At 54.7% G+C, this 23,222-nt stretch overlaps 1 protein-coding gene across 1 annotated transcript in view; it reads right to left on the bottom strand.

Annotated features, from left to right (window-relative positions):
* Nucleotides 1–4,995: 4,995 nt before the first annotated feature.
* Nucleotides 4,996–23,222, bottom strand: part of LOC142302091 (basic phospholipase A2 homolog APC-K49-like) — a 30,884-nt gene continuing 12,657 nt past the window's right edge. The window contains exon 4 of the mRNA XM_075343172.1: nt 4,996–7,044. Within this exon, the coding sequence (XP_075199287.1) occupies nt 6,824–7,044 (221 nt within the window). The 3' untranslated portion in view covers nt 4,996–6,823. The remainder of the gene's footprint in view (nt 7,045–23,222) is intronic.

A 23,222-nucleotide genomic window follows, 5' to 3' on the forward strand; every position in this document is an offset into this window, starting at 1 on the left:
ATCGGCGAACAATGTCGCAGCGTGCAAAGTACTCCTAAGTCCAAAGCCTAAAAGTACAACTTATAGGCCTCTTTCAACACCAAAAATTTGTCTCTACCCCATGCAATTCTGTCTATGAGAGCAATCTTGGGCTTTGGGTGGGCCTGCCTATCCACAGAGTCTCCAAAATCAGGAGTCTATGACCGATGTTGCTACTGAACAGTTGACCGAACGTCTGCTACCTCCAGGGACAGATCCTGAAGCTGATCAGCCAGAACAGTGATAAGATGCATGGAAAAAAAAACCCACAACAACGAAACAAAAAAAGAAAAAAACTTGCTTGTCTGTTTTTTTTTTTTGTTTTCGTGTGGTTGGTGATAATGTCACGCTAGGTACAGGGAAGTACAAAACGAACAGAGAAATGGAAGGGAAGGTAATCCCTGTGTCTAGGGAAGGGGGAGATGGTGACCAAACCTACTGCTGGCCCTAGGCTTCCATCACACCCTAAATAGGTTTTGCACCTATACGCCAAGCAGGATACCTGACTCCGGCTAACCCTGATCTGGGTCCTAGGTGGAAATTAATGGGACACTTAGTTAGCCCCACTAGGCACTAAAGAATATACAGGGAATACACACATGTAGTAGTGTAGTTTCAGAGCTAGGTCGGGGTCTGAGTACACGGTTACTGGTGCTCCGGTAAACGGTTGACTTCACGTTCAGGGCCGGCGGGCTCCAACCCTGCCCGGTCCCTACGGTCTCGCCGGTTGCTACCGGTCTCCTGCAGGCAGCCACCACCGTCTGCCTGCCTGACGTTGCGGGGATCCCAGGCTCCTACCCGGGTCCCTGCCAGCACTGCTCCTCTCCCTTTCACTCTCTACTTAGAACTCCCTTTCACTGCAAACACTAAACTCCAACTGACTTTGAACTTCCTGCCTCAGGACAGTAGTCTCCTCGGATGGGCGGGTCTTTCTGCCTGACTCCGCCCACCTGGTGTGCCCTACTCGCCCTGAGGGAGGCATCAGGTCTCCCACCTGGGTGACTGGTGTGTCCTCACCGGGGATGGGGGTGTGTATGTTGGTGTAGGTGTTTACTACCTGTGACCCCTGGGATCCAGGGCGTCACATTTCCCCTTAGTTAAATGCAGACCGTCCGCGGGCTGCCCGACCATCTCCGGTTTATTGTTTTCTGCTTTTTCTGTAACGGTAAAAAGAAACAGTACAAGTATAATAACATTTTTACAAGGAAAATACGGTTACTTTAGGACTTCCCGTAACGGGAGGCATTTGCTTAAACGTTGCATAACTGTAAACATTTTTATTAACAACGGGAAACGGGTCCATGGTCTTCCGCCTTCCCCACCCAAACAACCTAGCCTTGATGCTGCCCCTAAGAAACGGGCAGCACCCCTTTTCCCTAGTCCGGAAACAGGAACGGTGCCAGGTCACCCGGGCGGGAACGGGAACGGTGCGGCGCACCCGGCAGTGACTCAAAGCTCCCCGGAGGTTAGTCACCAGTTCCCGGTTCCGGGCACAAGCTCCTGCACTCCGGGCTTGCCAGATGGGTCGGCCATGTTGCTCTTTCGGGGTCCAGGAATAAGGAGGGTGGCAGGGTCCTGGAGTCCCTGCCCTGTATCTGTTCGGTAACATGTCGCAGAATCTTCACCCGCCCCCCCTTTGGTCTTTTCCTGGCACTCCTCTTTCAGGCCTGTAAGTTTCGTTTTGCGACTTCCGGCCTTGCTTTCCGGCCGTGTTCCCAGGGGGTGGGGCTTCGGCTTTCGCGCCCTTTTCTCGGGGAAGGAGACCCTGGGCGGGAATTTTCACGCCCAAAAATGTTGGCAAGATGGCGGTTTCTGGAAGTTTTGCAATGGATCACCGGATCAACACAAGGCTCTCTTCCGGTGGGTGGCTCGATGGTCTCCGGACTCGGGGAGTCCTGCGGACACTCCGAATGAAAAAGGGTTGGGATGGTGGATGTAGGACGTATATGTACGGGCTGAGCCGTATTAAGTTTGTGATGCCACCTATGGTGTGTGGTGAGGTTGGACACCACTGCAGTTACGGGGCACCCGGGGGAGATGTTGTGCAGAAAGTTGTTAACCCCTCCGTGGGCAGGGATGGTGACCCCGGAACCCATTGGGGTTTGGTGCAGGGAGATGGGCGACCGCAGGGTGCTGGTGTACTCACTATTAAGGAAACACACGAGTCTCTTGTGACGCCCTGGACTAACCAGGTAGTCACAGACAGAACACACTCACACCCCCTCCCCCAGACAGTTACACTAGTCAGACACAAAGCCCTTGTTCCTCCCTCCAGGGGCTGATGTCCACACCAGGTGGGGTGGAGCCAGGCGGTTGGCCCCACCCACTGAGGAGTTCACAGGCCTGGAGGCGGGAAAACACAGTGAGTTAGAAGGGAGAGTTCAGTCTTGGAGGTAGTGAGTAGAGTGAGGAGCCCAGCTGTGGGCAGAGGAGTGACACTGCTAGTGTCTGAGAAGGAGCCCAGACACTGTCAGCAAGGTTGGCAGACGGTGGTGGCCGACCGCAGGAGTGAGTGAAGTCGTCAAGCCGTAGGACCGGAGACGGGCGGTGGGCCCGCTGGTACCGAACTGTGGAAGCAGAACTGTAGTCAGCACACAGGCAGGGCCATCGGACCCCGACCAGGCTTGGAGCCGCCGGCAAAGGTCAAATCCGACAGTGACCGGAAGCCTAAGGGTCCCCTAACTACCAAGTCCCGACAGAAGGCAACCGTCTGCACCGTGAGGAAACACAGCCACCGCCAAGGGCTAGAGATCCAAGGGCCAGCGCCTGCGGGCAAAACGGGCTCCTCTGGCACCTATACGCCAGGGAGCAGACTACCGTTGGGAAGCCATTGGAGTCAACAGTACACAGGTGCAGGGAAAGACAGCCACCATCACCTGTCCGGGGAGAGCAAAGACACTGCAGCCGGCTGCAGGACCCGTCCATCCAGCCGTTTGGTTTACCAGAGACTCTGTGACTTTCTATCTGAGTAAGTACCACAGTGCCATCCGGCACCGCGCCGTGCTGCCCCTGCAATCCTGCAACCCCAGCCATCCAGCCTCCCCGCATCACACCACCGGGCCCCGGGATCACCAACCCCTACCCGCGGAGGGGGAACCAACACCTTAGCTGCTCCCTGCCATCGCTCCCGGGATCCCCGTCACCAGCAGCGGTGGTGCACCATATCACCACGACCCGTGGGTGGCGTCACGAACTCAAATCCCCAAACCAAACCACCCCTTTTCACTCACGGGCGAGGAGCGCCGCTCGAGTCCCCGGATCCGGCCCACCGCTCGAGCCACCGAGCAGCAGCAGCAGAAGCACCGGACCCGAGCGTTAGCGAGCGCGCGCCCCGCTGCCCGCGACACTCTGGTAAACCAAGGTGATGGTGGTCGGTGTCTGCAGCCGGCTGCATTCTGGTCCCCCACCCAGCTGGGGTTCTCTGTCTTTCTCCGGCACTTTTTAGAATGGTGGACTACCTGTGCTTGCAACTTCAGGAGTGCACTCCCGGCTGGATGTGGCCTAAGGAGCCCTTGCCACAGACGCTGGCCCGTGGGATCTCTGAGCCTTGGCGGTGGCCTTTTATCCCCCTCGGTGGGCTGTTGTCTTCTAATAGGGACTTTGGGTGGGACAGGACCTATAGTCCTGGCCTCGATCGGTTAATTAACCAGTTCCAGTTGCTTCTGGTCCCGGCTTCAGGGTCTGAGTACTCCCCTGTGTGCTCCCATTTCCGAGTCGGTTCCCCGGGTCGGTACCGGCGGGTTACAACCCTGTCCCGGTCCACCTCGGTTCCACCGAGCCATCTTCCCGGTTCCTGCAGACGGAGACCGCCATCTGCCTCCTAGCCAATGGCACCAGGGCTCCTACCCTGGCACCGTTCAATTTGGGGTATTCGCCTCTGCTGGAGCTGCACAAAGCTCCAGCCCACACTCCTCTCCAACTTGAACTCTAACAGCATCTACTTTGCTTTCCCGCCCCGGGCTGTCTAGACTCCTTGGTGGGCGTCTTCCAACCGCCTGGTTCCGCCCCCTGGTGTGTCCATCTAGCCCTAAGGTGGAGGGGTGACTAGGATTTAAATGTCGGCTGCTGTCACCTGATGTGGGAAGGTGTTGTGCAGGGGCCTATTTGTGACTACCCGGCCCGGCCAGGGCGTCACATTATCACTTTGGAACAATGTCTGGAACCTTGCTCCGGGCCTGGTGATTTAGAGAAGGGGCTTGCAACCGTCTTCTAACTAGGGTCCAGGTACCCCGCCTGTGCACGGTTTCCGGACTGGATCTCCGTTGTCGGTTCCGGCGGGCTCCAACCCTGTCCTGGTCCACTTTGGATTTCCCGTGACCGGACTCCCGTCGCCTTTGGAAACGGTCCACTGCTTGCCACCTAGCCAGTAGTCCCGGGCCACTACCCTGACTACTCTGCACTAGGCACATACTTCACTTGCAGTGTCACTTGGACTTGAGCTAAACTTGAACTTCCACTTCAAAACTCTCACTTCAACTGACTGGTTCCCACCCCCTGGATCCTGAAGACCCCTAGGTGGGCGCTCCCAATCCGCCTGGTCCTGCCCACTGGTGTGTCCTTCCTACCCTGAGGGGGGTGGCTAGGATTTTGTGGCAGATGGTACCTAGGGTGGGATGGTGTTATGTCGGGTGAATTGTTCTTCTGTGACCACCTGGCGGCACCAGGGCGTCACATATGCACACTGACTGCACCAGCAGAATAGTGAGTGCAGCTCTGGAGTATAATACAGGATGTCACTAAGGATCAGTGCAGGATCAGTAATGTAATGTATGTACACAGTGACTGCACCAGCAAAATAGTGAGTGCAGCTCTAGAGTATAATACAGGAGGTAACTCAGGATCAGTAATGTAGTGTATGTACACAGTAACTGCACCAGCAGAATAGTGAGTGCAGCCCTGGAGTATAATACAGGAGGTAACTCAGGATCAGTACAGAATCAGTAATGTAATGTACAAGTGCATCTTATTAAATTAGAATATCATCAAAAGTTAATTTATTTCAGTAATTCAACACAAAAGGGAAATGCATACATTATATAGAGTCATTACACACAGAGGGATCTATTCCTTCATATTATGTAGAGTCATTACACACAGAGAGATCTATTCCTATATATTATATACAGTCATTACACACAGAGGGATCTATTTCTATTTATTATATAGAGTCATTACACACAGAGGGATCTATTCCTATATATTATATAGAGTCATTACACACAGAGCGATCTATTTCTATTTATTATATAGAGTCATTACACACAGAGAGGTATATATTTCTATTTATTATATAGAGTCATTACACACAGAGAGGTATATATTTCTATTTATTATATAGAGTCATTACACACAGAGGTATCTATTCGTATATATTAAATAGAGTCTTTGCATACAGAGGGATTTATTACTATATATTATATAGAGTAATTACACACAGAGAGATCAATTCCTATATATTATACAGAGTCATTACACACAGAGGGATCTATTTCCAGTGTTTATTTCTGGTAATGTTGATGAGTTTGGCTTACAGCCAATGAAAACCCAAAAGTCATTATCTCAGAAAATTAAAATATTATATAAGACCAATTTAAAAAATTATTTTATACTCAGAAATGTTGGCGTCTACTGAAAAGTCTGCACAGTAAATGCCTCAGTACTTGGTCGCGGTTCTTTTTGCATGAATTCCTGCATCAAGGCGGCAATGTGGCATGGCGGTAATAAGCCTGTGGCACTGCTGAGGTGTTGTGGAAGCCCAGGTTGCTCTGATAGACGCCTTCAGCTTGTCTGCATTGTTGGCTCTGGTGTCTCTCATAGATTCTCTATGGGGTTTAGGTCAGGTGAGTTTGCTGCCAATCAAGCAGAGTGATACTGTGGTTAGTAAGCCAGGTATTGGTACTTTTGGCAGTGTGGACAGGGGCCAAGTCCTGGTGGAAAATTACATTTCCATCTCTAAAAAGCTTGTCGGCAGAGGGAAGCATGAAGTGCTGTAAAATGTCCTGATAGACGCCTGCGCTGACTTTGGTCTTGATAAAACACAGTGGAGCTACACCAGCAGATGGCATGGCTCTCCAAACCATCACTGATTGTGGAGGCTTCACACTAAACCTCAGCAGCTTGGATTGTGGCCTCCACTCTTCCTCCAGACTCTGGGACCGCGATTTCCAAATGAAATGCAAAATTTACTTTAATCTGAAAACAACACTTTGGACACTGAGCACAGTCCAGTTCTTTCTCCTTGGCCCAGGTAAGACGCTTCTGGCGTTGTCTATTGGTCATGAGAGGCCTGACACAAGGAATGCGACACTTGTAGCCATGTCTTGGATACGTCTGTGTGTGGTGGCTCTTGAAGCACTGACTCCAGCAGTGTCCACTCCTTGTGAATCTCCCCCAAATTTTGGAATGGTCTTTTCTTAACAATCCTATCAAGGCTGCGGTTATCCCGGTTGCTTGTGCACCTTTTTCTGCCACACTTTTTCCTTCCACTCAACTCTCCATTAATATGCTTGGATACAGCACTCTGTGAGCAGCCAGCGTCTTTAGCAATGACCTTTTGTGGCTTACCCTTTTGTGAAATGTGTCAATGACTGCCTTCTGGACATCTGTCAAGTCAGCAGTCTTCCCCATGATTGTATAGGCTACTGAACCAGACTAAAGGACCTTTGTAAACACTTAGAAAGCCTTTGCAGGTGTTTTGTGGCAATTATTATAATTTTCTGAGATAATAACTTTTGGGTTTTCAATGTGGTCTAAGATGTTGGTGAATACAGTGTAAACTTCATAAGAAAATGATACGAGTTCATTTTTATTTCGGATTCTTTTTCTTTCCCTTTTTCTTTTTGACAAGTAGCATCAAGTTTGCATGCGATTTCGTCTCATTGCAGGTAAGATACATGCTGTCACACGACTCGTCTTTTATGTATTTTGCATTTTCTTCAGTAATCTCTTCTCTCCTCAGACACATCACGGTTTCCCGGTCGCACTCACAGGTTTCTGCGGCACAGCCAGGCATGTACTGTTTATGTGCTGTGGATAGAACAGAAATATTGATCATTTATCACCGATGACGGATCCATGACCGAGATATGAGACAAAGCAGCCGTAATACTGATAGGAGACAACTCGGCCGAGGTACAGTGACTTCTGCTGTATAAATAAAGATTAAAACTGGCAGAAAGTAAGACAGTAATGACCCCGGTCCAGGACGGGTGCACAGCGCTGCATCTTACTCCAGTGCACCTCTTACCTCCTCATATCAATCTTCATGAATCGGGGACTTTGTGCTTAATCCTCAACTGGTGAAGTGGGGTTTGCCACACCCCAGGGAAATTTCCCTGGGGTATGGCAAACCCTACCTCACCAGTTGAGGGTTAAAATGTCTCCCCATATTCATTGTTTCGGTGTGACTGATTAGGAATAACTTTGATTCTATCTTCGGGTAGAAAACATTAAAGAGATTTGTGAGTTCAGGAGCCTCTCTTCCCACGCCTCCACCTCTGGTTTTGGAGGACAGTTTCTTGTTGTTTGAGGTATCTAGAGTGATTGATTCTTGGTTTGTTCATTGTTCACTGCAGTATCTGGTGCATTTGCAGGGTTATGGTCCTGAGAAGAGGACTTGGGTAACAGCATCAGATAGTCATATGGAGCACCTGGTTACGGCTTTACATCATCACCACCACCTTGAGAAACCCGAGTCAGAAGGGCCCTGAGGGTCCAGAGGCACCTCGTATGGGGGTACTGTCATACGTTGATCTGCTCTGCACTCGCTAAGTGTCATGGCAGAATGGGACTCTGTTCTGCCAGGCAATCTGATGTCTCTTAGGGCCGTTTCACATCTGTGTTTTTCTGCCGCACTCCCAGATCCGGCACAAGGGCAGTACAGTACAATACAGTGCACAGACAGTGAGGTAAGCCCCGCTCACATGCTGTCACATGACCGCATGTGCCCGGAGCTTGCCAGTGCACTGTATTGTACTGTAATGCCCTTGTGCCGGATCTGGGAGTGCGGCAGAAAAACGCTGATGTTGTGGCACCCTGGACTAGCCAGGTAGCCACAGACAGAACACACACACACACCTCCACCCCCAGACAGTTACATTAGTCAGACACAAAATCCTTGTTGCCTCCCCCCAGGGGCTGATGTCCACACCAGGTGGGGTGGAGCCAGGCGGTTGGCCCCACCCACTGAGGAGTTCACAGTCCTGGAGGCAGGAACAGTAGTCGGATAGTTTTTGGAGGTTGAAGTGAGAGTAGTAAAGTGGAGAGACTGCTGGTGTCTGGGTCGGAGCACAGGTACTGACAGCAAGGTTAGCAGATGGTGGTGGCCGTCTGCAGGAGTGGTGGATCAATGCGGAACCGTAGGACCGGGGTCGGGCGGTGGCCCGCTGGTACCGAACCGGGGAGCGACGTGAAGCTAGCACACACAGGCAGGGCCATCGGACCCCGACTAGGCTTGGAGCCGCCGTTAACAGTCAAATCCGAGAGTGACCGGAGCCCTAAGGGTCCCTTAACTACCCACTTGCCGTCAGTAGGCAACCGTCTGCACCGTGAGGATATACAGCCACCGCCACAGGCTAGAGATCCAAGGGCCAGCGCCTGCGGGTAAAGCGGGCTCCTCCGGCACCTATACGCCGGGGAGCAGACTACCGCTGGGAAGCCATCAAAGTCAACACAGTACACAAAGGTGCAGGGAAAGACAGCCACCATCACCTGTCTGGGGAGAGACACTGCAGCCGGCTGCGGGACCCGTCCATCCAGCCATTTGGTTTACTGGAGACTTTGTGCATCTGTTGCTGAGTGAGTACACCAGTGCCATCCGGCACCGCGCCGCGCTGTCCCTGCAACCCTGCACCTCACTAACCCTGCCTCCCCGTCACACCACCGGGCCCAGGGACCACCAACCCCTACCCACGGAGGGGGAAAACAACATCCCAGCTGCTCCCTACCATCGCTCCTGGGATCCCCGTCACCAGCAGCAGTGGTGCCCATTATCACCACGACCCGTGGGTGGCGTCACGAACTAAATCCCCAAACAAACCACCCCCTTTTCACTCACGGGCGAGGAGTGCAACTCGAGTCCCCGGATCTGACTCACCTCTCGAGCCACCGAGCAGCAGCAGCGCCGAACCCGAGCGTTAGCGAGCGCAGCGCCCCACTGCCCGCGACAACTTGGCGTCACGAACATGATCCTACCGATCTACCTACCGGTAGAAGTGCGCCTTGCAGTCCCCGCCGGTGGCGTCCGGCCAAAAAATTCTAAATTCTGCCATCTTCGGCACGAAGATTTTCCCGCTCGAGCGTCTTCTTCGAGCGGAGGAGGCACGAAAAGAAAAGCCCCACCCCCTGAAGAGGGAGTGCTAAAAAAGTACCAAGGGGGGGCGGGTGGGTCCTGCCTGATGTAGCCGCAGGAATAAAAAAACGGGGACGCCAGGACTCCGTGCTTACCCTGTTCCTGGAACCCGAAGGTGCAGTGCTATGTCCACCCCGCCTGCACAGCCCGAGGCCCGGCAGCCCACGCCCGGAACCTCGGCATGGTTGGAAGCCCAGACGGAGCTGTTGTGCCAGCGCAATCAAGACGAACTGCGCTGCCTGATGGATCGGTGGACGGCCGAGGTGGAGGAGTTGGTTACAACCGCGCGGTTGTATGCGGTGGAGGCTACCCTTGAGGAGCGGGTAGGTGACCCACACCCCTATGTCCCGGAGGGACCGGCCGCTGCGGCTGAGGGACCCGGTATGCCCCCGGCCTCTATTTCGCCTCCCCTGCTGCCCGCGTCGGCTGCCGCTACCCCTCCGTCTAGTCCACCGCTGACTCTTGAGGTCGGAGAGACCATGGCCCCGGAGCTGGGGGATCGGTTCGCGGAAGAGGGCCCGACGTGAAGAGAGAGGCTGCCGATCCTGCACGGGCCGCAGGAGCAGCGCCCGATGCCAAAGCTGAAGCAGCCCCAGCCCAATGGTCGCCCCGGGACGGCTACCTGGTTGGAAAGGAAGCTGGTGCAGTTCTGCCTCAAAGTCCGGATCGAGTCCATGTGTCGCGGGCGGCGGGGCACTGCGCTCACCACGCTCGGGTCCGGCACTGCTGCTGCTGCTCGGTGGCTCGAGCGTTGGGCCGGATCCGGGGACTCGAGCGGCGCTCCTCGCCCGTGAGTGAAAGGGGTGGTTGGTGTTTGCAATGTCGGTTTGTGATGCCACCCACGGTGTGTGGTGAGGTTGGGGCACCACCGCTGGTCTGTACGGGGATCCCTGGAGCGGTGGCAGGGAGCAGCTGAGATGTTTCTCTCCCCTCCGTGGGTAGGGGGTTTGGTGGTCCCGGGGCCCGGTGGTGGAGGTCGGAAGGTGGGTTGCGGGGCCTGGCCGGGTGCAGGTCGCGGAGCAGCGCAGTAGTACTCACTCAGCCAGTAACACACACGGAGTCTCTGGTAAAAAGACGGCTGGATGGACGAGTCCCACAGACGGCTGCGACGGTCACTCCCGGTAGGTTGGCGGTAACTGTCTCTCCCTGCACCGGTGTTCTGTTCTCGGCCCCAATGGCTTCCCACTGGTAACCCGCTCCCCACCGGTTGGTTGGCTAAGGGAGCCCCTGTTTGCCCGCAGGCTCTGTCCCTGGGAGCTCTAGCTCTGGCGGTAGCTTTCTCTCCCTCACGGTTTGGACGGTTGCCTTCAGTCGGGTCTTTACTGCTGGGAAACCCTGGAGGTTCCCGTCGCTGACTGATTTGACCGGTTTAACGGCGACTCCAAGCCTGGTCGGGGTCCATAGGCCCTGCCGAATGGTACTGGCTTCTCTTCGCTCCCCAGTTCGGTACCGGCGGGCCACCGCCCGACCCCGGTCCTTACGACTGTGCGTCAATCGGCCTCTCCTGCAGACGGTCACCACCGTCTGCCAACCTTGCTGTCAGGTGTCCGGGCCACGTACCCGGACACGGCCAGTCAGTTCCTCCACTACCACTTCCCTGACTCTCACTCTGTACGCTCCAAACTGAACTCAACTGTCTTCCTTTTCCCGCCTCCAGGACTGTGAACTCCTCGGTGGGAGGAGCCAACCGCCTGGCTTCGCCCCACCTGGTGTGGACATCAGCCCCTGGAGGGAGGCAACAAGTATTTGTGTGTGCGGCTGATGTGCCTAACCGGGGTGTGGGGTGTGTCGTTGCAGTACCTGTGACGTCTTGGCTTGTCCAGGGCGCCACACATGCAGCAGGCCCTGAGCTGGAAACGGGGAATCCGAGAGATCACGGCTATGGTACAGGCGAACGAACGGCCTGCCCCAGAGAGAATGCCCCGGCAGGATCAAGCGGCTCCACCGCTTGCCCCTGCTGGAGAGTCAAGCCGTATGCAGTAAGAGTAAGGCAGCGGTCCACCGTTGCACCCTGTTGTCCCCGTTGGGACCTTTAGCACCGTTACTGATGTGAATGAATGAAAATGAATCAACCCGAAAATTAACCTGATTACCGTCCGTTGTTTAAAGGAAAGCTGTCCCCTTTGGGACTGGAGTAGTCCCTGTTAAAACAGTTAACCCCCCCTTACCCACATGAGGAACTACTCATGGAAATGGCCGAGAACTTGCAGGCCACCCACCAATTTGTGGGCCTGTAAATAATGTTGTGGGATGGATACCGTTGTCGCCTCCAGAGAGGCTGATTTGGAGGATGGGCCTGGAGGAAAGTGATGGCCCAGGCCCGCCACTACCGCAACCAGTGGCGATCCTCCAGGGCTCAGGGGTCCCCCTTGGACGTGGGGTCCCTTGAAGTGACAGTCGGGTGCGAGTTACCGTACCCGTTCCCACTCGGGCAGCCTGAACCTGGACTGGGGTAAAGGGGTGCTGCCCACTTCTTAGGGGCAGCATCAGGGCTAGGTTGCTTGGGTGGGAGAGCGGAAGACATCCGTCCGTCCGTTATTAAAAATGTTTATGTGTGATGTAACATTTAAGAGGATCTAAAGTATGTTTATGTTTCATGTTTTACCGTTTTTCCCATGTTATTTATCCTTTGCAGTTTTGAAAAAAAAAATAAAACCGGTGATGGACAGGCAGCCCGCGGACGCTCTGCATTTTACCAAGGGGGAATGTGGCACCCTGGACTAGCCAGGTAGCCACAGACAAAACACACACACACACCCACCCCCACCCCCAGACAGTTACACTAGTCAAACACGAAATCCTTGTTGCCTCCCTCCAGGGGCTGATGTCCACACCAGGTGGGGTGGAGCCAGGCGGTTGGCCCCACCCACTGAGGAGTTCACAGTCCTGGAGGCAGGAACAGTAGTCGGATAGTTTTTGGAGGTTGAAGTGAAAGGAGTAAAGTGGAGAGACTGCTGATGTCTGGGTCGGAGCACAGGCACTGACAGCAAGGTTGGCAGACGGTGGTAGCCGTCTGCAGGAGTGGTGGATCAATGCGGAACCGTAGGACCGGGGTCGGGCGGTGGCCCGCTGGTACCGAACCGGGGAGCGAAGTGAATCTATCACACACAGGCAGGGCCATCGGACCCCGACTAGGCTTGGAGCCGCCGTTAACAGTCAAATCCGAGAGTGACCGGAGCCCTAAGGCTCCCCTAACTACCCAAGTCCCGTCAGAAGGCAACCGTCCGCACCGTGAGGATATACAGCCACCGTCACAGGCTAGAGATCCAAGGGCCAGCGCCTGCGGGCAAAGTGGGCTCCTCCGGCACCTAAACGCCAGGGAGCGGACTACCGCTGGGAAGCCATCGGAGTCAACACAGTACACAAAGGTGCAGGGAAAGACAGCCACCATCACCTGTCCGGGGAGAGACCCGTCCATCCAGCCGTTTGGTTTACCGGAGACTTTGTGCATCTGTTGCTGAGTGAGTACACCAGTGCCATGCAGCACCGCGCCGCGCTGTCCCTGGAACCCTGCACCTCACCAACCCTGCCTCCCCGCCACACCACCGGGCCCCGGGACCACCAACCCCTACCCACAGAGGGGGAAAACAACATCCCAGCTGCTCCCTACCATCGCTCCCGGGATCCCCATCACCAGCAGCGGTGGTGCCCATTATCACCATGACCTGTGGGTGGTGTCATGAACTAAATCCCCAAACAAACCACCCCCTTTTCACTCACGGGCGAGGAGCGCCGCTTGAGTCCCTGGATCCGGCCCACCGCTCGAGCCACCGAGCAGCAGCAGCAACGCCAGACCCCAACGTTAGCGAGCGCAGCGCCCCGCCGCCCGTGACAATGTGAAACGTCCCTTAGTTGTTCAGCCAGAGCTGGGCGTCGGCTGTTTCTTGTTCTCTGCTTATTAATCCAGCAGGAGTTAATTCTTGCTGGCTTGTGAACTGCTGATAAGAGCTCATATTGCTAATGACCACTCACAGCCATCTCCACCCTTTATAAGGTGCTGAATCTGGTTCCTCATTATCGTTTATAGCTCCAGCGTTGCTCCAGTGATTCCGGTCTTAAGCGTGGGATCCAGTTGCTGGTGATCAGTTGTATGATACATTGTGTGGTGTGGAAATATCCCGGTTGTCATTTTATTTCCTTCCTGTATCTTATTTCTTCCTGTGCACATGTTGTCTCTCCCCTGTGTCTGTTTGCAGTGTGTTTTGTGTTTTGGTTCTCCTCTGTCTGCGTTATTTGTGGGGTTTATTAATTTGATCCCGGCTGTTACGAACCGGCGCCGCCATAGCCGCAAGCAGCCTGCGCCAGTTCCTGTTGCGCCCAGGCACCGGCTGCCGTTCTTGGCCGTGCCTCGGGTCGTCCAGTTGGCTGCTCCTTCCACCACATCTAAGTGTGCTTGCGTGTGCCGATTTACCTCAGCCAGAGTCTAAGCCCGGTGTTTTGCCTAGTGAGCATGCTCAGCCTGATTGTGTCATTTCTGAGACTAAGTCCTCAGTTCAGGCTACTGAGCATGCTCCCACAATTAATCCTAACAGCCTCTTTGCACAGGTACTTGGACTTCGTGCTGTGTCTAAGTTCTGGGATATGCCTACTGAGCATGCTCAGGCAGATAGGCTGATTTCTGAGTCTGTTGTTCAGGCTGATGAACATGCTCAGGCACTTAGTGCATCAGAGGCTAGGTCCGGAAAGGACCTCACTGAGCATGTCCGTGAGGTGGCAGGCCCTGATAGGGCAGAGGGTGTCACGTGTCCTGATGACGTGGCAACTCCGGACTGGCTCGCAGAAGCCCGCCCCTATGATCTGGCACCTCACCATTGGTCGTCAGACGATGACTGGTGAAGTGTTTGGGGCGTGGCTGCCATGAGGTCATCAATGACGTGGCGGTTCCGGATAGGCCGCTGGTGACATCACTGATGACATGGCACTCTGCAATTGGACCTTGGTGGTTCCACCCTGGGTTTGGGGCGGACCCAGGTTATAAAAGGGGCTGGAGACAACATGGAGGTGCGCAGTCTTCACTTAGAATTCATGGTGACATAAGCTTTGTTGGAAGCGTTAGGTAGGGCTAGGCGAACGATGCCTGTCACGCCAAGATTCGTGGCTCAGCACATGAGGGTCAGGCGCCGTGCTTCCTTGCTACCATTCCAGTTGTGCTATAGCAGTCCATTGGTGTTAACTGGGCTGCGGCTGCTGTGTTACTTGTCTGGTTGTGCCCTCTACGCACACGGACAGCGTACCTGCTGCGCCACCTGTCCAGTTGTGCCCTCTACGCACACGGACAGCATATCCCAGAACCCCTGTGAAGTTAACAGGGTGTTGCTGGATTGGGTGTGTGAACCCTATTTCTCTCCTCGGCTTCCCAGTCAAATGCTACTGGTGTGACTACCTGGTCTGACGTGTCCTTCACACACGTGGCCAGTCGAGTGGTGACTAGAAATGCTAATCGGAGGACCGCTCGGCCTGACGTGTCTTACACACGTAGCCAACAGGGCTTTGTCGCAGCGGTCTTCTCGGTCAACGCTAACTGGTTACCATCCGGCCTGACGTGTTCTCTACACACGTGGTCGGAGTAGCGTCCGTTCCACCAAAACGCTAACTGGGTTGTCGTCCGGTCTGACGTGTCCCTACACACGTGACCGGTTCCTTGAGTTATCTCAGAGCCATCCAGCTCTATAGTCTCAGCCTAACCCATAGGGTGCCAGCAGCTCCATTACCATCTGGAGCATGGTGGGCCCCGACTGGCGATTGGGATACATACCCCCTGGTCCTAATCCGCTGGTCCCCCCGTAACAGCGGCCAACTCCAGGGATGGGGTTTGTTAGACCAGGGTACGGACAGGAGTTAGGGCATATTGACGGTCCAGACGTTGCCACTATTGGGCGTACTTCTAGGATAAGGGACAGCGCAAATTCCCCAGTCTCAGGGTCAGTCTAGGTGCCCCTGCTCAGTTACTCATCACTCCCGTCACAACCGGTGGCTTTGAGCTCTGGTAATCTTTTAGGTTATATAAGTTGTACCTTGTCTTTAGTGGCAGGGTTCTCAGAGCAACAGGCCTACTCCTGTAACTCATCCACCTCTTAATTTAACCCCTTCAGCCCCCGGGCACTTTCCGTTTTTGCGTTTTTGTTTTTTGCTCCCCTTCTTCTGAGAGGCGTAACATTTTTATTTTTCCATCAATCTTGCCATATGAGGGCTTGTTTTTTGCGGGACGAGTTGTACTTTTAAATGAAACCATAAGTTTTACCATATAGTGTACTGGAAAACGGCAAAAAAGTTCCAAGTGCGGAAAAATTGCAAAAAAAGTGTGATCGTACAATAGTTTTTGGGATATTTTATTCACTGTGTTCACTATATGGTAAAACTGAGGTATCTATGTGATGCCTCAGGTCGGTGCGAGTTTGTAGACACCAAACATGTATAGGTTTACTTGTATCTAAGGGGTTAAAAAAAATTCACAAGTTTGTCCAATAAAAGTGGCGCACGTTTTGCGCCATTTTCCGAAACACGTAGCGTTCTTATTTTTAAGGATCTATGGCTCAGTGATGGCTTATTTTTTGCGTCTCGAGCTGACGTTTATAATGGTACAATTTTTGCGCAGATGCTACGTTTTGATCGCCTGTTATTGCATTTTGCGTAAAACTTGCGGCGACCAAAAAACGTAATTTTGGCGTTTGGAATTTTTTTGCGACTACGCCGTTTACCAATCAGATTAATTGATTTTATATTTTGATAGATCGGGCATTTCTGAACGCGGCGATACCAAATATGTGTATATTTATTTATTTTTTAACCCTTTAATTTTCAATGGGGGGAAAGGGGGGTGATTTGAACTTTTAGGTTTTTTGTTTTTTTTTTTATTTTTTAAAACTTTTTTTTTTACTTTTTTTTTTTATTTTACTAGTCTCCCTAGGGGGCTATAGCGATCAGCAATCCGATTGCTGATCGCTATCTGCTGATCACAGCTATACCGCTGTAATCAGCAGATTCAGTCACTTTGGTTTTCCCTCTGCTCTCGGCCGAGGGAAAATGAAAGTGAAACATCGTAGCAGCAGGCGTCATCACATGACCCTGTGCTACGATGGCAACCACCGATAGTCACGTGATAACACACGTGACTTCCGGTGGGGGCGGTGGTGAGTAACAAACATGGCCGCGCGCATTTAAATCTTGCTGCCAGACTTTGGCAGCAAGATTTAAGGGGTTAATGGCCGCGGGTGGAAGCGATTCCACCCGCGGCTAGTAGGCACACATGTCAGCTGTTGAAAACAGCTGATATGTGTGCCGATCCACGCCGCCTGCCCGCGGCAGGGGGCGGGGCTTAACGGGACACGATCCTGGATGGATAGATCCGTCCAAGGTCGTGAAGGGGTTAAAATCTGTAAATGCTGGGCCAGACCCTGTGTCGTGTCTGCTTGACTGCAGCGCTAAGACACTTTGGATACTGTGGGCCATTTGATGCCACTGTCCTGCAGTCTGCCTGTAATTTTTGGATATGTGGAGACTCCAAATATGTATCCAAGACTATGTCTCAGTTGACTCTTCTTTATTTATGCTGAGGTTATACCAAAAAAGGCAAAAGAGAGATATCCAGCAGGCAGGCTCTTAATCATGACTAACCATGATTAAGATGATTAAGAGCCTGAATGCTCAAAACGCGAAGACTGTGTCTACTGCTTGGTTGTGGATTTTTCATTTTAAACTACTGAATAAACCTGATGTTTTTGAGATGCCCTGGACCAGCCAGGTAGTCACAGGTAGTGCCCCCACATAACACCAGTCCCCTAACAAGGTGTCAGCAGCCAAACTTAAAACCCTAGTCACCTCCCTCAGGGCTGGATGGACATACCAGGGGGCGGAGCCAGGCGGTAGGCCACAGCCACCGAGGAGTTCAGATGGCCTGAGGCAGGAAAACACAGTAGTGAAAGTCAGACAGGGAGTGAGTAGAGAGGGGAGTGGAGGAGGCAGGCCTGTGACACGGGTCTGCAAACGTCTGACAAGTGTCTGGGTCGGAGCCCGGACACCTTTGGCTAGGAGGCATATGGAGGCCTCTGCCCGCAGGAGCCGGGAAGACGGCTCGGTGGAACCGTGGTGGACCGGGACAGGGTAGTGGCCCGCCGGTACCGACCCGGGGAACCGACTGGAAACCGGAGCACAAGAGGGCGGTACTCAGACCCTGAAACAAGGTCCAGAAACTACTGGACTGAGTTAAATAACTGATTGAGGCTAGGACTTTAGGTCCTTTCCCACTCCCACCCAAGTCCCGACTGAAGACAACAGTCCAATGAGGGGGATAGAAAGCCACCGCACAGGCAGGAGATCCTATGGGCCAGCGTCTGCGGGCAAAGGGCTCTCCCGACATACACCAAGCCGGGGAGCGGACTCCCTGTCGGTGAAGTGCAGGCAGCCCACATTACACAACACGGTGCAGGAGAAAGGCAGAGACCACCAACCGGGTGGGGAACCTGACCGCAGCCGGCTGCGGGCACCGACCACCATCAACTTTGTTTACCAGAGACTCGTGTGTGTTACTAATCGTGAGTACAACAGTGCCCTTGGCCGGACGTCGTCCTGCACCGCCCAGCTCTCCTCAAGGGGTCCCGGGACCACCATCCCTACCCACGAAGGGGTTAACAACTTGCTGCACAATATCTCCCCCGGGTGCCCCGTAAAACAGCAGCGGTGGTGTCCACCTTCACCACAACCCGTGGGTGGGGTCACGAACTTACAAACAAGGCTCCGGCCGTACACCTATGTCCCCTAAAGCGCCAGCCCTCCCTTTCGGATCAAAGTGACCACAGGGCCCCCCGGGCCGGAGATGCTTGGACCAACACCCGGCGAGCCGGATCCGAGAGACTCGGCTTCCGCCGAGCACCGGGGCGGTACATTTTTAATCTACCATTTTGGATTCCTATTGCCAAGAGTGCTGGATATCTCCCTTTTTTGCCTTTTTTGGTATAAACTCATATCGAGCCAGCTAGCCGGACTGTACTTTCCATGCACCGCTTGTAAAAAAGACTTTCCAGGAGTGGTGAGCTGATTTAACTTTTGAACTTTCTTGCTTCCCTACCTTTTTATTCATATCTCCCTTCCTGGAAACCAGAACTACGCATGTATTACATAGTCATTAAACACCGCAGGATCTATTCCTATATATTATATAGAGTCATTACACACAGATGGATCTATTCCTATATATTATATAGAGTCATTACACACAGAGGGATCTATTCCTATATATTATATAGTCATTACACACAGAAGGGATCTGTCGTGGGCGGCGGGGCGCTGCGCTCCCTCATGCTCGGGTCCGGCGCTGCTGCTGCTGCTCGGTGGCTCGAGCGGTGGGCCGGATCCGGGGACTCGAGCGGCGCTCCTTGCCCATGAGTTAAAAAGGGGAGTTTGGTTTGGGGAATGGAGTCCGTGACGCCACCCACGGTGTGTGGTGAAGGTGGGCACCACCGCTGCTGGTGACGGGGATCTTGGGAGCGTTGGTAGGGAGCAGCCGAGGTGTTACTTCCCCCCCCCGTGGGTAGGGGTTGATGGCCCCGGGGCCCGGTGGTGTGACGGGGAGGCAGGATGGGTCAGGTGCAGGGTTGCAGGGACAGTGCGGCGCGGTGCTGGATGGCGCAGGTGTACTCACTCAGGCAATGACAGGCAAAGTCTCCGGTAAACCAAACGGCTGGATGGACAGGTCCCGCAGCCGGCTGCAGTGTTCCTCTCCCCGGACAGGTGATGGCGGCTGTCTTTCCCTGTACCCTAGTGTACTGTTCGACCACGCTGTGGTCCGCTCCCTGGCTTGTTGGTGCCAAAGGAGCCCGTTTTCCCGCAGGCGCTGGCCCTCGGATCTTTAGCCTCTAGTTTAGGCGGTAGCTGTCTATCCTCTCGGTGCGGACGGTTGCCTTCTAACGGGACTTTGGTAGTTAGGGGACCCTTGGGGTTCCTGTCACTCTCGGCTTTTGACTAATTTTGGCGACTCCAAGACTAGTCGGGGACCGATGGCCCTGCCTGTGTGTACTGGCTTTGCACGGTTCAGTACCGGCGGGCCACCGCCCAACCCCGGTCCTACGGTGTCACATCGGTCCACCTCTCCTGCAGACGGCCACCACCATTTGCCAACCTTGCTGGAAGTGCCCGGGCTCTGACCCGGACACCTGCAGTGTCACTCCTTTGCTTCCTCTCACACTGACTACCGAAACTTCACTTTCTCTCCTTTTCCTGCCTCCAGGACTGTGAACTCCTCGGTGGGTGGGGCCAACCGCTTGGCTCCACCCCCCCCTGGTGTGGACATCAGCCCCTGGAGGGAGGCAACAAGGGTTTGTGTATGGCTAATGGACCTGTCTGGGGGTGTGGGGTGTGTTGGTGTCTTACCTGTGACGACCTGGCTAGTCCAGAGCGCCACAGATCTAATTCTATATATTATATAGAGTCATTATGTGACGCCCTGGACTAGCCAGGGGGTCACAGATAGGCCCTTGCATTACACCCGTCCCCTAAAAAGGAACCATCAGTCACCCAAAACCCTGAGTCACCCCCATCTGAGCCCGACGTCCACACACGGGGGCGTGGTCAGGCGGTTGGCCACGCCCACCGAAGAGGATGAAAGGTCAGGGGCGGGGAAAAACAAACAGAGTTGATTCGAGCAGTGTTAGGGAAAGGAGAGGCGGTAGAAGTGCTGGAGTACATCTGTCAGGGGCCTAGGTTGGAGCCTACGGACCCTGTGGCCAGGAGACAGGTGGTGGTGGCCGTCTGTAGGAGGCCAGGAGTAGAACCGGCGGAACCGTCAAGGCACCGGGCCAGGGTTGGAGCTCACCGGTACCGAATCGGGGAGTCAAACCGAAACCGGAGCACCAGGAAAGGGTACTCAGACCCCGTAAAAGGCCCAGAACTAACTGGACCATGTCAAATTAACTGATTGCGGTCTGGACTCTAGGTCCATTCCCACCCCAAGTCCCGATAGACGGCAACAGCCCACCGAGGGGGATAGGAAGCCACCGCCCAGGCACCACAATCCCACGGGCCAGCGCCTGCGGGCAAAAGAGCTCCTCCGGCAGCTACAAGTCGGGGAGCGGACTACTGTTGTTCAGGCATAGTAGTCAAACAGTCAAAAGAGGTGCAGGAGAAAGACTGACATCATCAACCCGAGTATGGGGAACAACGCAGCCGGCTGCGGGCACCGACCATCATCCCGTTTTTGGTTTACCATTGACTCCAGTGTGCCTTCCTCTAAGTGAGTACACCAGTGTCCTCCGACACCACACTGCGCTACGCTGCCCGGCCCTGCATCCCACCTGCATCCTCTCCCCTCACAGCGGGCTCCGGGACCCACATCTCCCTACCCACGGAGGGGTCAACACCTAGCTGCGCCGCAACACCGCACCAGGGAGCCCCCATCATCACCAGCAGTGGTGGTGCCAATAATCACCACATCCCATGGGTGGTGTCACGAACAATCTCCATTGCGGCCCTAGCCGCGCACCCACCCGATCACCCAAAGACTAACCCCCTTAACAGAGCGATGTGGCCCCCGGTCCAGAGGTGCTCGAGCCACCGACCCAGCAAGCCTGGATCCAAGCAGCTCGGCGGCCAGCAGCCGAGCCCCCAGGGCGGTACACATAGACTCTTCTGGCGTCACGAACAGGATTGAACCAGTCCACTTACCCGTGGAAGTGCGCCTTGAAGTTACCGTCAGTGGCGTCCCTCTGAAAAATCAAAGAAGTCGCCATCTTTGGGCACGAAGTTTCCCGCCTCAGCAACCTTCTTCCCCAAAAAGAGCGCAAAGCGAGGCCCCGCCCCCTGGGAACAGAGCGGCGCTGCAAAAGAAAACGAGCAGAGTGCTTGGAAGAAACCAAGGGGGGCGGACGCAGATCTTGCCTCATGTAATCGAAGAGATAGAGAGCAGGGACTCCAGGACTCTCTCACCCGTTGTGTTCCTGGACCCCGAAAGTGCAGCAGCATGTCTGCCCCATCCGAGCAGCACGAGATCCCGACCCCCGCACCCAGAACAGCGGCGTGGGTGGAAGCCCAGACTGCAGAGATGTGCTGTCGCCTCCAAACACAGATGCGCTTTCTAATGGAGCACTGGGCGGCGGAGATGGAGGGGATAGCTGCCGCCGTGTGGGCCCGTGAAAGGATGGCGGTTTTGGAGAAGCGGGAATGCGACCCACGCAACTATGTCCCCCAGGAATCGGCCGCTGCGGCTGAGGGACCCGATCTGCTCCCGCCATCCATGCCGCCTGCTCCACTGCCCGTAGCGGTCGCCGCTACCTCTCCACCCAGATCCCCATCCCCGTCACCGGTGGCGAAGCCCGTCCCAGCTGCCCGTGAGGAGCAAGGTGAGGAGGCCGGCTGTGAACGGCCCCAAGATCAGCAAGCACCAAACCGGTTGCCCCAGAAGGACCAACAAGAACCGGCACCCATTCCCGAAAAGGACCCAATTGTCCCAGAAGGGACCGCACCCACCGCTCCGGCCCCGGCAGTCCGCCCGGCCAAGAGGGAGGAGGGCGCTACCCGGAAGAAGGCCCCAAAGGAGAGGCAGGCCGCTCCTGGGTCTCGGGCCTCGGCTGAGGTCCCACGGGGAGGCAGCTGCAAGGCAGCAGAGCTGGCCGCGACACAGTGGGGCTCCCCTCAGAGAGTGACGGTCGTAGCCGCCACTGGGGAGCACCTGCTGGGCCAGACCCCCACCAGTTGAGACCGCGGACATGCTGACACCCCGTATTGGGAGCGGCGGCCATGCCAGCTGGGCCAGGAGATTGAAGCCCGGAAAAAACAGAGAGCGGAGGTCCTTGCCCGTTCCATCTGGGAAAAAGAGAACTTACGGAGTGCCACCTACCGGGTGCGAGGCCCCAAGTATCAGGGCCAGGTCCGCCGGTTCCACCGTGACAAAGGATGGGGATTCCTCTAAGAGCCCGGCCTGGAGGTCGAAGTCTTCTTCTCTCGGAGGGATGTAAATTTCCACTTGCCTTATGGTCACCCGGACCGTGACCTGTTGCCCGGTGACCTGATGCACTATACCCGGCATTGTGGGGAGAGGGGCTGGTTTGCCCTGAATGTCCGCAGGAGAGAAGGTCGCCTTGTTTCGGAGCGGCCCCAGTCCCCTCCCCCCCTGTACAGCCCCGATGTGATCGAGGAGGCTGAGTACGAAGAAGATTAAGGTAGTGGTGTTCAAAGCTACAGAACTGCCCGTCCCCGTTGGGACTTGTTTACGCCCATTATGCCCGTTATACATGAACAAGGCCGAGAATTTGCAGGCCACCCAAAAACTTTTGGGCTTGTAAATAATCCCTTTGACACCTTCCCGCTACCGTCAGTTCGCTGATTTGGAGGATGGGTCTGTGGGAAGTTGATGGCCCAGGCCCGCCACTACCGCAACCGGTGGCGATCCTCCAGGGTCAGGGGTCCCCTGGACGTGGGGCCTCTGAGTGACTGCCGGGTGCGGAGCACCGTACCCGTTCCTGCTTGGGTGGCTTAACCCAGTTCCCTTTTCCGGACTGGGGAAAAGGGGTGCTGCCTGTTTCCTAGGTTATTTGGGTGGGAAAACGGAAGGACATGGACCTGTTCCCGTTGTATTAAAATGTTCCCGTAACGTTTAAGTGATTGCCTCCCGTTAAGGGATGAACAAAAAGAATGCTTGTTTTAAATATGTTATTATAGATGTAAAATGTTGCCAGTTTACCTGATTTTTCTATCTTACAGTTTGCAAAAATAAAAATAAACCCGGTGTTGGTGGCCCGGCAGCCCGCGGACGGTCTGTGTTAAACCAAGGGGGAATGTGACGCCCTGGATTAGCCAGGGAGTCACAGATAGGCCCTTGCATTACACCCATCCCCTAAAAAGGAACCATCAGTCACCCAAAACCCTG

This window comes from Anomaloglossus baeobatrachus, chromosome 4 (genome assembly GCF_048569485.1).
Source record: "Anomaloglossus baeobatrachus isolate aAnoBae1 chromosome 4, aAnoBae1.hap1, whole genome shotgun sequence".
Taxonomy (NCBI): Eukaryota; Metazoa; Chordata; class Amphibia; order Anura; family Aromobatidae; genus Anomaloglossus; species Anomaloglossus baeobatrachus.